Consider the following 14,476-nt stretch of genomic DNA (forward strand, 5'->3'; position numbering starts at 1 on the left):
GCTTCACGAACTGTGGATGTGTTTTCAAATACCAAATACACTGACTACATTTTGGAAAGGTCTCACTGTAAACACTCAATGAGTTTTTCCTGCAGACTTCATTGTTACAAAATTATAAATGATGTGGAAATGAAAACAGGCCAAACCCAATTACAAACATGCATTTTCTGTTAAGAATCCATTTCTCATGGTATGAACTCATTTTTTGGGAAGTATGCCAAAGCATTGTTTTGAATTTATGTCCATCTCTACCAATGGGGAATTACAAATACGAAAAAGATGCCAGAGCTTATTGAAGGCAGAAGAATGTGGAAATAAGGATCAACTTTTGCTTAAGTCTGCTATATAATATTTAGTATCTGTGTCTATTACTGGTTGTGTGGGATATTCTGGACATTTTTAATGCAAATACCTATAAGAGTGTGATAAAATGGCTGGTATTAAAAAATGCCAACAATCCAAGTAATGCATATCCAAAAGGTAACAAAGATACCATTCAGTGGCACAGTTATTAGCAAGGAGTCCTCATTAGAGATTGGTAATGTCCTGTTCCTTGTAGGTGCAAATTTATCATCCAATTCAGTGGTGCACCATATGAATGTGAAGACCATGGTCTGACTACTTCCCTTCCTTCCTAGATAAGAAGTTATTACTGTTCAGTCTTCCAAACCGGATGCTTAATGTTACTCAATAGAGCAGAATTCCTTCAGTGGCTCTGGACTACTTGTGAGTTCTACCCCCTTGTTATATATATATATACACTCATTTATTCTGAAGTGTCCCTAACTTCTAAAATATATTTCATCTAAATATTATATGTTGACAGCAAAAAGAATAATATACTAAAATATCTCAGTTTTCAGAAGCTGAAAACTACAAAAATATCTGCTGACACATCTTTCCTAAGGATGCTTTAGGCAATTCAAGAGCAAATTTAATTAGAGTGTTGTAAATTGGAATAACTCTCTTGATAATAGTTGAGTTCTTGTTTCAGTGTAATTGGTATAAAAACTTTTTGTTCCCTTTCAAATAATTTTTTGACAGTGAAACTACAATGACCACAAAAACTAGCAGCACAAGTAGAGGAGGAGGTGGAGTAACCAAACAGTCTAGATTATTCATTATAAATTCCTGTGGAAGAAGAGATAAGACTACAAGAGACTGACTACTTGTGTGGTGGCATTATTTGCAGAAGGCTGCTGTTGACACCACAACATTAAGTATGGCTTTAGTAATATCCCAAGTCTAGTGTAAAAAGTTTCATTTCCTTTGAGATCTGCTTCAATAAAAGTGACACTACAGGATGCCTTGGGGACAATATCACAGTCTCACCAGCACCTTTGTCAGACAGAAAATGCCTGTCCCTGTTGTTCAGGAAACTGATATCATTCTGCCAATAGCAAATTCATTTAAGCAAAGCAACTGGTACTGTGGTTTGAGACGTAAAAGAGTTGCAAAACACATACCTGCCTCTTCCCACAACTATAAAAGGGCTCTGTGCTGGACAGAAATCTCTCAGGGGGAAATGTACAGGGGGATTTGAGCCAGAGCCTCCTACTGCAGCATGAAGGGATGGAGTTGTGGAGGCTGTTGTGGCTGGGCCACCATGACACGGATCTGTGTCTTCTTCCAAATGCACATTAAGAAGCTGTGCTGTCACCTGCCTCTGAGCTATACCTGCAGTTTCCCTATTGCTCAGGTCTCCAAGGTGTGTGGGATCTATCCTGAGGTCCTCAGTCTCATAAAAGTCTGTGTGAGGGGCTCAAAGGAGCACAGCAGTCGGTCCTCTGAGAGGGGACGTTTTAAGGAGGGAAGTGTTCTCTTGCATTTATCAATATATTACTCTGCAGCACTTATTACAGCTGCATGCACTATATCAAGAAAATAATATAACTATTTCATGTAATACACAACAAGTAGCCACCTGGTATTTCCTACAGGCTTTCTTGTCAAAACCTCTAACTGATTTCTACTTTATTCCCTCTGTCCAAAAAATAAAGTTATGGTATTGACCTGAGCTGTTTCTTGTAAGGATTAAACAGCTGGCATTTATATTGCATTTTAAAATGTTACATGCTGTTTTGGTTAATAAGTCATGATCTATATTAGAAATGGCAAGATCAAAAACAGTTAAACCTCTACTGTACAAGAGTACCGCACTGTACACCTGCTCAGCAAGACTGAACATTTTTTATGTACTTCACAAAATGGTAATATTTTGCTTTTAGCAACTGCTTTTGCTTTGGCCACAGTGCGTTTTCCTTTATTATCCTACTGGCATTTTGAAATTCATAAACAAGTCTCAAAACAGTTTTAAAACCTGTTTTAAAGAAATGGTTCAGCAGTAGAAAACAACAGAGCCTCTGTCTACATATATCTTCCACAGCATTCAGCCTCTTCCCTGAGGTGTTGGACTTCAGACACGTTTTATTAACATTCTGGAGTTGTACCCTCCTGACTAACCAGCCATTAGTTGGCTCACTGATCCTTAACTGCAGATCACTCTCTCTCTTATATAGGCTGCATTTCCCTTAGGTTCCAAAATAATTAGTCTCCCGGCTATGGATGTGATTTCTGTTTAAAGGAATGCAGAAGAAGCACCTCAGCCACTGCTGGCAAGCATCCTTCTTCACACTAAGCTCCTTGTCTGGTTGATATTCATAGAACACCAGATTCTAATTCTACTTAATAATTAGGCTAATACCAGACATACTTACATTTGCCTTCCAGAGCAATTTTCAGCACAGTAAGCAGGGAGTTGCACACACAGAGCTCCCATAGCAACATGTTATTATTAACTGAAGTTGTATGCACAGCTCCATGTGCTAAAAATTCACCAAGGATCAATTCAGCTGTCAGATACACAGGGGCAACTTCCATGGGATGTCAGTGGAAGGCTCAGAGGACAGAATAATCTTATAAAAATATAACAGTGTGTTATGGTAATAATCACCCAGAGCTTTGTTAGGTCAATACTGTGAGCTGACCTGTTTTAGATCACAGAGATAAAAACCCAGGCTCTCTCTTTTGTCAGAGCTGAACATAAGGGCATCATCATAACAAAATATTTGAATACTATTCCTCAAAATGTGCTCTACTGGTGTAGAGGTGTGATACTTCTATGCTAAGGAGGTGATGGTGCATCCTGACGAGTCGTGTGACTGCAAGTATCACTTTGGAGAACTGAAATGGAGAAGCTCTGCCCTTTATCTTGGACTACTGAAAAGACACTGCAAATGATATCAGAAGGAGATAAGATAAGCTCAGGGCAAATATTCACCAAATAACATAATAAAAATATTTTCTTTCATAGCATATACTGACAACCTCTTCATTTAGGAAAAGGAAAAACAAAGGCAAAAAAATATGCTGTGTGTGCCTGAAGAGTCACTTCTGCACAGAGTCACAAAGACCCAGCAAAATTTCCCTAAGGGTTTAAGACTGACTAATTGTTTTGATTGTCTTTCAGTCATATTATGCCTTTTGTTTTGGCCTTCTATTTAGTGAATATATCAAAAGCAATCAGAGTTGTAATAGACTAAAGAAATTTTCTGACAAAAAGGATAGATACTGAGAGGCGCTGGATTTTTATACTTACCATCGGATCGGACCGACTCAAGTGTGTGTGCGCGGGGGAAGAGACAGGTTGAATCTCACCGAAGTAATGCACCCATGGCAGCCCCCACGAGACTTCCGGAGCAACCCCGGGGCCGCCCTCAGTCAAAGGGATCCCGGGAGCGCTGCCGACACCTCACCCTGGAGCCCCCGGCCCAGCCCAGGATTGGCCGGCACAGAGGGAGCTCCGCTCCCCACCCCGCCCGGAGCCCAGAGTGGCCGGTGGGCCGCAGTCCTGCCTGGGGGGGGGCGGGCACAGGGGGCCAGAGCAATAAAACCAGTGACATCTGCTGTCCATGTCGCTTGAGAGCTACCGCCTGGAAGCTGGACTCTCATAGGACTTTGGGGGTAGTAGCTATATAATTTTTTATTTTTCTTTCTTTACTGCTTCTTCTCTGAATGTCCTTTCCTAATATTTTGGGTAACTTGAGACTCAGTGGGCTGGAGTTTGCTAAATTGTATGGGTTAGCATGTGCTAAGTTGATTGTGTTACCCTTTAAAGTGTTGCCAAGTACTCTTATTTGTTCTACAGTTTACCAGTAAAAGTACCCTCTGAGAAAACTGCAACTCTTCTACTATGCAGTCTCTCTTAAGGTGTTAAAGGAACTGAAGGATCATCTAATGGTCCAGAGGGTGGATATTGTTGGGGCCTTGTATGTTTTTAAAGTAAAACTCCCTTAGTGAGCTCCTAGCTTGAGACTTGGGGTCTTACAGGTGCCTAATAAGTAACTTTTGCTTCTCATACTTACTGCACTGTGTAATTTTAGTGACTCTAGGAATATGTTTTAGCTTAGGTTACTAGACATCATGAACCCATGAGAACAAAATGCAAGTAAGTAAACAGCGATAGATCCCCATAGAAAGTACTGAGCGATTTCAGCTCCCCCTGCACCCGTACACAGAGGTATGAGGACTGCTCCCTTCCTCATGCCTCTGTTGGGATGTTCCTACCTTCCTGAGGTAGGCAGGACTAGGCACAATCTGCCTCCCTGCTGGGAGTCCTGTGATTCAGTGTGGCTCTGTGCTGTTGCAAGTCCAATTACGTCTGCTATTTTTAGGTGCCTTCTTGTATCACAGTCAATCATATCTGTAAACGCTGTGATTCAGACACCTTACTTGCAAATGTAGCAATGTAATGCATGATACTAGTTTTACTTTTGCAGAAGTAACCTAGAAAATTTCTTTGGAGATAGAATTAATCCTCTGTACATGTGCATATATGAGGTCTGATGTATCTGTTTCTTACAAGGATGACTGGACAATCTGCATATTTACTTTCTTTTCCTCTTTATTTTATTGAATTCTATCTTCTTTGATAAGTAATTTTAAAATGTTCATGTCAAGCATTTGCTTTGATCTGTTTTCCTGGTAATTAAATTGCCTGTCTTTAAATTGACATCATTTAAAATAATCCTAATTAAGACAACTTCCCCAAACTTCAAATACTGGTTTTGAATTCCAGTGTGCAGAGAATGAATAATGATTCTCTGAGTATTCACTTTAACACTTTCTACTTTTGCCATACAAGGAAATTGATTTTCTCACCTGTCATGTTAACTAAGGGCGCAATCCAGCAAATTTGTCCTTTTGCATGTAGGTCTTAGTCAGAGAGCAATTCACTGGAACTAATTACAAGATTTGCTCAAGCGAATAAGGATGGCCTGGGTAAGATCATTTGGATAAGTGTGTATTTACATTAAGTGTAAGCCCTTGCAATAAGCATTTCATACTGATGCTTAAGAAGATATCCCGTGTGAAACAGTAACTGCAGTTCACATAGAAAGTAGAAATAAAGATTTTTACAGGTTGAAGTAAAAATAATTATCATGGATACATAGATATATGCAATAAATTGCTTTCAATCTGTATTTGAATAATTTATGATCAGATGATCTGACTGTACCTATTTCAACTCTTGAGAGAACCTAGTAGTGCTAGCAAATACAAAGGGGCTAGGATGATATTTGTGTCTCATAAAACATATCTAAAAACCCCCAGTACTTTATTTTAACCAACTACAAACATCACTGTGTTTTGTGCTTTTATGACACTTACAGAGCACTAAGACAGAAGATAGCTTACGAGGAACTGTGACAGTGAGGAGAATATGAAAAATATATATAACCTGAATGCCCAGCTAGGAGTAGTCTATAGAGGCTGTGAAACAATTATACATTACTATGTTTACCTTGGCCTTTTTACATTTATATATTAGAATGCATGTTGGAGGGTTTAATTGTGAGGTTGTCAAAAGTAAAAACACTTTTAGAAAATGAAACCATGCAATATTACAGGGGAAAAAAGAAAGATTTGAAGGTCTTTTGTTCAAATGGAAATACAGAAAACAACGTGTTGTTTAAGCAGGATTCTATTTTCCTCTACTCAAGTGATGAAGAGGCTTTTGTAAAGAAAGGCTTTCATTTTATACATGCAATACTCCATCACAACATGATTACCCTAATTTGTATTCCACTGTAGAAATAGGCTTTTTCAGCTTAAACAAATTAAGCAACAGTCACTAAGTGTACATGACCAGCATTCTTTCAAGTAACCTGTTATCAGCTCTGGCTACAGCTTTATCTTGATAAAATGGAAATCCTTTTTTATTTTCCTACTTTCCTCCCCAGGATTATGCCAGTCAGATTGCCTAGAGAGGCACCATGATTCACTGGCTGGAGAAAGGGACAGTGCATCCAGAGATTATTTCCTACAGCCTCACTAAATCACTGTGTGATCTGAGTCAAATCCTGACTGCCTTTGGGCCTCTGTTTAGGAGAGAGCCTAAGTACACACTTAACTCTGCTCATGTGAATAACCCAGCCACACTCAGAAGGTCTTTTAAGCAGTTGCATGTGCTCCCTGCTGAATAGAGATTGTTCTGCTGCTCTTTTCCTCTGGCTTTGGTTGATATTATATATCCTCAAGGATGACAGGACAAGCTCTATCTCTATCTGTATTTACATTATTTGTCCTTTAGTTGTATAACTATGGATATCCCTGCTGTTTGTACACACCCTTCTAAATCAAACTCTGACCTGGTGGATCACTACCAGTGAGGCTTTGCCTTCATCACCTTCTCCTCCTCAGTACCTCCAGGTATATGACCAGGGTCTCTTCTTCCCTACTGCTGAGTCTGGATGAGAAAGTCTCACCGGTGCCCACTTTTCAATGTGCAGCTGTGGGAATGGTATCTGGCTCCATATGGGCTTGTTAAGATAATTATACTAAAAAAAAGAGAGAGGAGAAATAAGGCCATTCCAGAGGTGTGGCAGGAGGAAAGGAGGTAACCTGTCAGCTCACGAGGCAGGAGTGACCAGAATTTGGACACCTCCCCAGGGAATAAAAAAGATGCTGCCTTCATGTCTTCATTCTGCCTTAACAGAGGCTGCTTCATCACACAGATTTTTCCAAAGTAGGTAGCTTCTAGCAAGAATGAGCTGAATGGGAAGAGAACGTATCTAGCTCCAAAGAGTGGGAACTATTGCTGCTCCTGCTGAAGTGCTGGAGAAACAGCACATTTGTTGTGATCTCCTTTGACACAGCTGAGAGCAGCTGTCAGAAACATGAGAATTAGTGGTGGCAGAATGCCACCTTTCCCAGACCTCTCCCATCTCCCTTTTTCCAGACATCTCTGCTGGACTTTTCCAGTCTCTTGCTGGACTTTCCTTTCTCCTACAATTTCCATGGCCTGTCAGAGAGGAGCAATCACAAGGCTGCTTCATGTGGGAAGGGGAGCTAAGGGTGACCATAGCATAGACAGGGCAGTGCCCTCACCGTTAGGGCACAATCCCAACACAGCAACATCTGTGATAGCAACAGGTCTCATCAACAGTCCAACAAGCTGGAATGGGGCACCTGAGCATGGGAAAGAGGGTGTGGGTTGAGGTCCCAAGTGAGTCTGGTCAGGACATTTGGGGCTTCTGGGTTCACTCAGGGCCCAGCAAAGCCATCTCTCCCATCATGGTGTGACCTTTCACCTCACAACAGCCTGGGTTTTGAGGGGTACTTGATGTGAAAATTTCTCATTTTGGCCAGTCCCTCTGGTTCCTGGGAGTGCTTCTCAGACCTGTAACATGGCCAGCTAGTGAGGTATTGAAGCCTCTCCCAAATGAGTTTACAGTTTGCCCCAAACTTATCTCACTTGGTACTCTGACCTTGCACTATGACTGCTGGAGGGGCAATGTGTTGGCAATGGATGGGGATTGGGTGATGAGGCTTCAGGAAGGGAGGCATGAAAAACTGGAGTGAATTTTCAGGGATCATGTAAGGCAGGAGCCAAGGGTGTACACAACTCAGGTGAGGCAGTCTCACAGCAGCCAAGTGGAGTGGTGACAGCAAAGGTTCCACTGACAGTCCAACCATCATCAGGCAGAGACAAGGTCATGAGTTGGGTCTGGGGTCAACCCGGAAAATCTGAATAATAATTCAGGAACAGACAGCACAGAGCAGGCCTAATGAGCCAGACCTGAGCTGAAATGGGGTCAATGGCCTGATGGTATGGGTGCAGTGAGGCTGACCAGGACAATTAGGGCCCTGGAGCCCAGCCCAGCCTTCCCCAGTCACCAATCTGGGTCATGGATTGAATGGATAACAACTCTTTCTTTTTCTCAGAAAAAAAAGCAGAGAGAGAGAGCAAGCAGTGGTGGTAGTGCTCTTCCCTCAGTGTTTAACATCTTATTTGTGCTCAGGGGTTCCTGAAATCAATACTTCAAAAGTTAGTCTTTGTTAATTCCACCACCCTTTGAACTACCAAAATCCAGTCCTTCCTAGCACCATATGGTGAATACATTGTCCCCTCTTGTCATCACAGAATCCAAGGAGGAATACGAAACCATGGGCATTGAGAAATTCATACCAGAGTGAAGTTGTAAAGACTTAGGGGGTTTAAACAGCCTTCAAGGGCAAGTGAGGACCTGCCAGGAATATCCTCATGGTTGACATGAGGATTATCACCCATGTGTCATATGTCATGCCACATACAGAAGATATTCTATTGCCAGTTCTGGGTGCCACTATCAGGAACAGAACTGAGTAAATACTTTTTCTCATGCATGTTCCCTTTTCCTCCCTCTGTGTTTCATTTCCATCTCTGTACTCAGGGGTATGGTTGCACTGTGTGCTCAAGAAGAAAGCTTCTTTTCCTTTTGATCAAATCAACTTCCCTCTCTGCTCCAAGCTTTCATGCCATGGCTGGAATCCAAGCAAATGATTTAGCCCCGTTGAATTTATTGCATCTTTTAAGGAATTCCATCATCTCCTTTAGCCTGTCCATGCCCAGGAGTAGCAAATTCTAAAAGCAATCTTAAATTTAAATGTACCATTCTGTTTACTGAGCAGTGAACCTTCAGGCAATAAATACTACGGCAGGAATTCACCAGGACTCTGTTAGGGCTTGACAGCCCAGACAGCCATTGCGCAAATCTTTGTTAGTCCTGACAACGTTTTTTTTTTTTTTAATCAAATGAATTACAAATTTGTTTTTAATCTGTGGGTTTACTCGTAATGCTTTAGAAAGGATCCAAAGCTGTTTAAAACTATTCACATTACAAGCAGGCAGTAAATTTCAGTCTACTAGGCAAACCCATTGTCACTCCATGTGAACAACAGCACAGAGAAGAGGCTCAGCAAAACTTTTGTCCATGTACTGGAGTTCTTTAATATTGAGCAGCAATCCTAGCAATCGCTTGATTGTGCTAACTCCTCCTTGGTCCTACAAGTGTGACACCTCCTGGAGTTGTTCAGCAAGGCCCCAAGCTGAAGCTAATTTCTATACAATGGGGTCAATAACACTGTGAGTTCACATTTGCTCAGACCTGTGTGGCCATCGTGTTTACCTGGTTCTGTAACACCCTTGTCCCAAGGCTCTAGAGGAGGAAGCAAGATCTTTACATTGGCACAGTCTGTGTCCTCCCCAGCCCACGAGTCTGTTTCAGTATTTCTTTATGGTTGTATTTACCTCCAGGCTACACTGGAATACTTTTTTTGGTTCTTTTTGCATTCTTTCTGTGAATTTCAGATTCTCATCCTTTTCCTCCTGAAAGAACTCTCTCCAGTTGTCTGGATCCCTGCCACTTTGATGCAGTCTTGCAGAAACCCTTTAGTCCATGAAATCACAGGAAAAACACAATTCACACAGAGACTTTACTCCACAGTGTCAAAACAATTGTGATTCCTGTGCTAATCTTGTACGAAATTTCACTAAGGGGTATCACTTCATCACATCCAAGTGTGATATCTTCCCGAAGTGTGCATGTGCTCTCCTTGATAACTACTGCCATTTAGGGCTGCACCTCACGAGGGGCTTGGAAAGCTCTTCAAGGTGCTCTGCTTCCCAGCCTTTGCCTGCCCTCCCTGCTGCAGGATCTGTGCAGACTCCAGCTAGCTCTGAGGCAGGCAGTGCTTAACTCCTGGTTTTCATATCATGCTTCTGTCAATGGGCTTTTAACATCCTGAGGATGTGAGAAAGTTAAAAGTTGTGTCTGATCCAAATCATCAGACTAGAGGTAACTAGACGTGGTCCCCAAGACAAAGGGACTCTGCCGATATCCTGGGATGTCTGTTTAAGCTCAGGCCTGAGCCTTCAGCCTTGCTTTAAGCCATGTTGTTGGCAGTGTACTTGTCTCCAGTCTCTGTTCTGTCTCCTGGCTGGCCTTTGTCTTCAGCTCTGTCTCTTGCTACTCCACCAGTTCCAGGATAAAACTACACTCAAGTCATCACACTGCCTTCAACAGTCTGGGACTGTTGATGGACCTCGATACCAGCACCCAGGTCTGCCCACCCTGTTCAGATCCTACAGTACTGTGCCCTGTAGGTAAGGGCTCTCTGAGTCACCCCTTCCTAGGCTTTGAGGCTCCTCTTGGGCAGCTGGGAGCAGCTCAGGCTGCTACCAAAGAGTCCTAGGGACTGGATGGCTGGTGAAGGGGTGTGGGTGTGTGTGACCAGCAACAAGAAGATGGGATGATGCTGAAGCTGTCAGTGAGGCTGGGCAAGGGTGGGACAATCAAGCTCTCTCTGAACAGTCCCTTGGCTGGCAGCAGGGCTCGGGGAATGAACAGGATGATTTCTAGAGCAGTCCTTGAGGGTGGAAAAGGGATCAGATCACCCATTAGGCCATACTGTGTTGAGTGAAGGCTCAGACCTTCCCCGAGGAGACCCCAAGGGCTAGAGGGGTGACAAGTCACCCTGGAAGCCAAATGGGGAATCCAGCCTCCCAGGTGGAGCCTGTGCCTCTGGTCAGGAGTGAAAGCAGTATATCTCAGAGGAAGTATTCACAGGATGGGGATCGAGGCACCCATGAAGTCAGGGGTTCAGGATGTCCCTGAGAAGATTAGGAAGCTGGAGAGAGGAATTGCTTCATGCACTGGAGGCTGGTAGTCGGAGTGGCTGAGGTGGCACTTATGAGAAATCATAGGGACTTGGGTATTCCAAGCCCTCTCTGATCAGCCCTCGTCGCTGGGGTGATCCAGGCTGTCCCAAAGCAGCTTCTTAAGCTATGTGATTGCACAAGGCCAGGTTGCCTCTGGGGGCCAAGGAGATCACAATGTCGCAGAACAAGGCAACCTGGCCTGGAGATTAAGCCACCCCTGAAGCCAGGTGTAGAATGAGGTCAGGCACCTCTAAGAATGGGCCAGGGGTGCTTTTGTTGACTCTGAGAAGCTTCTGAGGCCAGGGAGATTCAGGACTTTCCTGAGGAGACCTGATGGCCTGGGAATTTGAATGATCATGACTAGAAGGTTCATGTTCCTCGGAGAAAGAGCACGCACAGGCTTCAAACCACCCTTGAGGCCAGGCGGCCAAGACAAGGATCAAGTCAGCTCTGAAGCATGTGGGTCATCCTTAGGTGCCTTTACAAATGGAAGAATGTTCCTGCTGCAGAGCCCAGACGTACTCCAAAGCCTGGGCAGCTGAGCATGGGGTTGAAATCAAGGTGCCCCAAATGGGCAGGGAGTTGGTAGTTTGGACCCCAGCCTGGTTTTCCAGTGTCTGTGGCTGGGCTTTGGGTCTTCTCTGGGGTGCCTGGTAACACTCTTGCCTCCAACTCTTGACCCTCTTAGGTGAGTCTGGTATGAAGGATCTCTCCTCACAGTCAAGGTTTTTCTGTAGGTACATAGCAGAGAGATGTAGGGAGATATTGACTTGTCTGACTCTAAGGCTGAATTTCCATCTCTTGCAGTGCATTGAGCAGAATGTTGATAGGAGAAAAGGCTGTTTACAGAATATATAAGCGATACTTCAAAGAATTTTTCTAGCTTTGAGTTCTTCAGGCACAGGCTTTTGTGCATAAAGCATTTCATGTTCTATAAACCTGATACAATATCTTCCTTATTAGATGAAGAATTACAATTACTCCAGTTTTCTCCCTGGGTTACTGCTTAAAATTTAGGTGATGATACAATAATTTATGATTCCTGTCCTGAGTTTGGGGTTATGTTAGAAGATGAAGGTAACTTTCTGCTCTACAGAAAGGATCAAGGAGATTCTCAGTATTGAGAGCTGCAGTTCCCCAGGATCCCCTCAAAATAATGAGAGAGTAAGTTGCAGTGTATTCCAGTAAATTATAAACCTACTTAACTTTATGCATGTTAATAGCTTTAATAACTGAGATGGGAATGTATATTGAGAGTTACGGCATTACAAATGTAGACATGCAGGACTAGGGTCTTTGTTTTTATCCAAACTCGTATATCCTTTAATTATTCTAGATATTTTATTTTTGCAATTCGATTTTTGTATATCTACAATTTCTTTTGCAATGGTGATGTATGTTAGGCTCTTTTTATTTTTCAAATGTTCAATGGTAATTGTGTATAATCTTGATCCATTAGATATCTTCCTTTTCTTACAGAAACAGAATTTTATATTTTGTGTGCAGTATCCATTTCAAAATAGAATAGGCAAAAAGACTGTTAGTAGAAATTTGTCAGTCATACTGATCAAATCATACTGAAAGCAGAAAACTTTATGTGCAAATGGAAAAAGATTACGCCTTTTTTTTTTCCAGTCCCTTTCCTAGTTTTTTTTTTCCCCAGTCCCTTCCATTTGTAAGGAGCCTTAGCTTCACTTGGAAACAGGCTTGCATTAGGCCATTTCTCATCAACTTCTTTATGCACCCAGCTGGTGGTGTCTGTGTGTAATCCCAGCCAGTTTCCCTTTGCAGCTGTGGGGGGCCTCCTTTGATGCGTCTCTGTAGGTGGCTGCCAGTCCCTCAACTGGGGCCGGCAAACAGAATCTCTTCTATAGAGGAAAAGAAAACACCCCCATAGATGCCATGTGACTGTTTGCTTTATGCATGCAGGAGGAACTGACGTCAGGTGCCTCAGGATATTGTTCTAATGCAATAACATGATGTTGTGGTGTGTATCTCTGTGCATCTATCTAACGCAGAGCCTGTGATGAAGGGCAATGTGGTCAGTACCTCCCTCCTGCTCTTGGTCTCTTTTACTTTCAAGGCTCTCCACATGTACTGAAAAAAACTCTGCAGTGTCTGCTTGTGACTTTCAATTGAAAATACGATGAACTCCTCTAGACGTACTAAGTACAGTTTTCTTGCGTTGTTCTCACTTGTGCAGTTGTAGGCAGTGTTCAGACAGCAGAGCAAATCATAAGCGTGCAACAGAGGGGAAGCAATGCTGATTTTATTTTTGCTAGTCACTTGGGAAGAAAGGAAGAGAAGTTATTTCACATATCCTTGGTATGCAGCAGAGATCATAGAATGGTTAAGGTTGGAAGGGACCACTGGATGTCTTCTAGTCCAACCTCCTTGCTCAAGTAGGGACCCCCTAGAGTATGTTACTCAGGATTGTTTCCAGATGGTTTTTGAATATCTCCAGGGAAGGAGACTCCACAACCTCTCTGGGCATCCTGTTCCAGTGCTCAGTCACCCTCACAGTAAAGAAGTTCTTTCTCATGTTCAGGTGGAATTTGCTGTGTTTCAGCTTCTGCCTTTTGCCCCTTGTCTTATTGCTCAGCACCACTGAGAAGAGCCTGGCTCCATTCTCTTGACACCCTCCCTTCAGATACCAGTGTTCTTTTTTTTGGTCACAGCTTTCACCTCTTTTCAGTTTGAATGTAAATACTGATACAAGAGGTTTAAAAAGTAATGTCAAACAGTAAAACTAGGCCAAATTTTTCAATATTATGTGTAAATGCAAGGAACTTGTGTTCTGCTGGGGTGACCGTGCAGCTAGGGCCTGATGAAAATATCCACGTTTGGGTGAACCCACTTGCCCAGCAGTTTTTTGCCTCCTCTGGTGCCTCCCTCCGGCATGGGAATGTGCCAGTTATTCTGGGACATCCTGGCTCTCATTGCAGAATGTGATTGTACATACAGCCTGAGAGAATTTACTGAAGACTATAGAAGCATGGTATAAAAATGATGTAATAATGTGTGAATTGAGGGGGTGATGTAATCTGGTAAAACCTCTCTAACAATGGCTACTGCAGTTACACAGTCTTCTGGCTGTAAAGGAACTGCCTTCTTACCTGCTTGAGGACCTAGCTTGTATCTAAATTCTGAGGGATTTATTCCTAATATAACTATGTGTATTGCCTATATACCTTTTCCTTATGGATTTTTTTTTTTTTTTGCTGTCTTCTGGCTCTCTTGGGAGATTGTCACAAAGATGTCTTGGGGGTGAACTGAAAACTGCATATGACCTACTCCCTTTCCTTTACTTAATGTCTTTCATCTTCAGAAAATGTAGTCTTGATCTGCTACTGGAGCAAGGATAAAGAGGACGCTCAGGTCTACCCTCATTTCGCACATTACCATTGTAGGAAAAAAACAAGTATTGGAAATAACACTATTTAAAGGAAAAAAGTGTTATGCTTTGTGAACACTGCTTTGAACATCTTGGATGGT

General features: G+C 42.6%; 1 protein-coding gene across 1 annotated transcript in view; it reads left to right on the forward strand.

Annotated features, from left to right (window-relative positions):
• Window positions 1-1,606: 1,606 nt before the first annotated feature.
• PCCA (propionyl-CoA carboxylase alpha subunit) overlaps window positions 1,607-14,476 on the forward strand; it is a 299,136-nt gene continuing 286,266 nt past the window's right edge. The window contains exon 1 of the mRNA XM_017816595.1: window positions 1,607-1,708. Within this exon, the coding sequence (XP_017672084.1) occupies window positions 1,607-1,708 (102 nt within the window). The remainder of the gene's footprint in view (window positions 1,709-14,476) is intronic.

This window comes from Lepidothrix coronata, unplaced genomic scaffold, assembly GCF_001604755.1.
Source record: "Lepidothrix coronata isolate B3197 unplaced genomic scaffold, Lepidothrix_coronata-1.0 Scaffold57, whole genome shotgun sequence".
Classification (NCBI taxonomy): domain Eukaryota; kingdom Metazoa; phylum Chordata; class Aves; order Passeriformes; family Pipridae; genus Lepidothrix; species Lepidothrix coronata.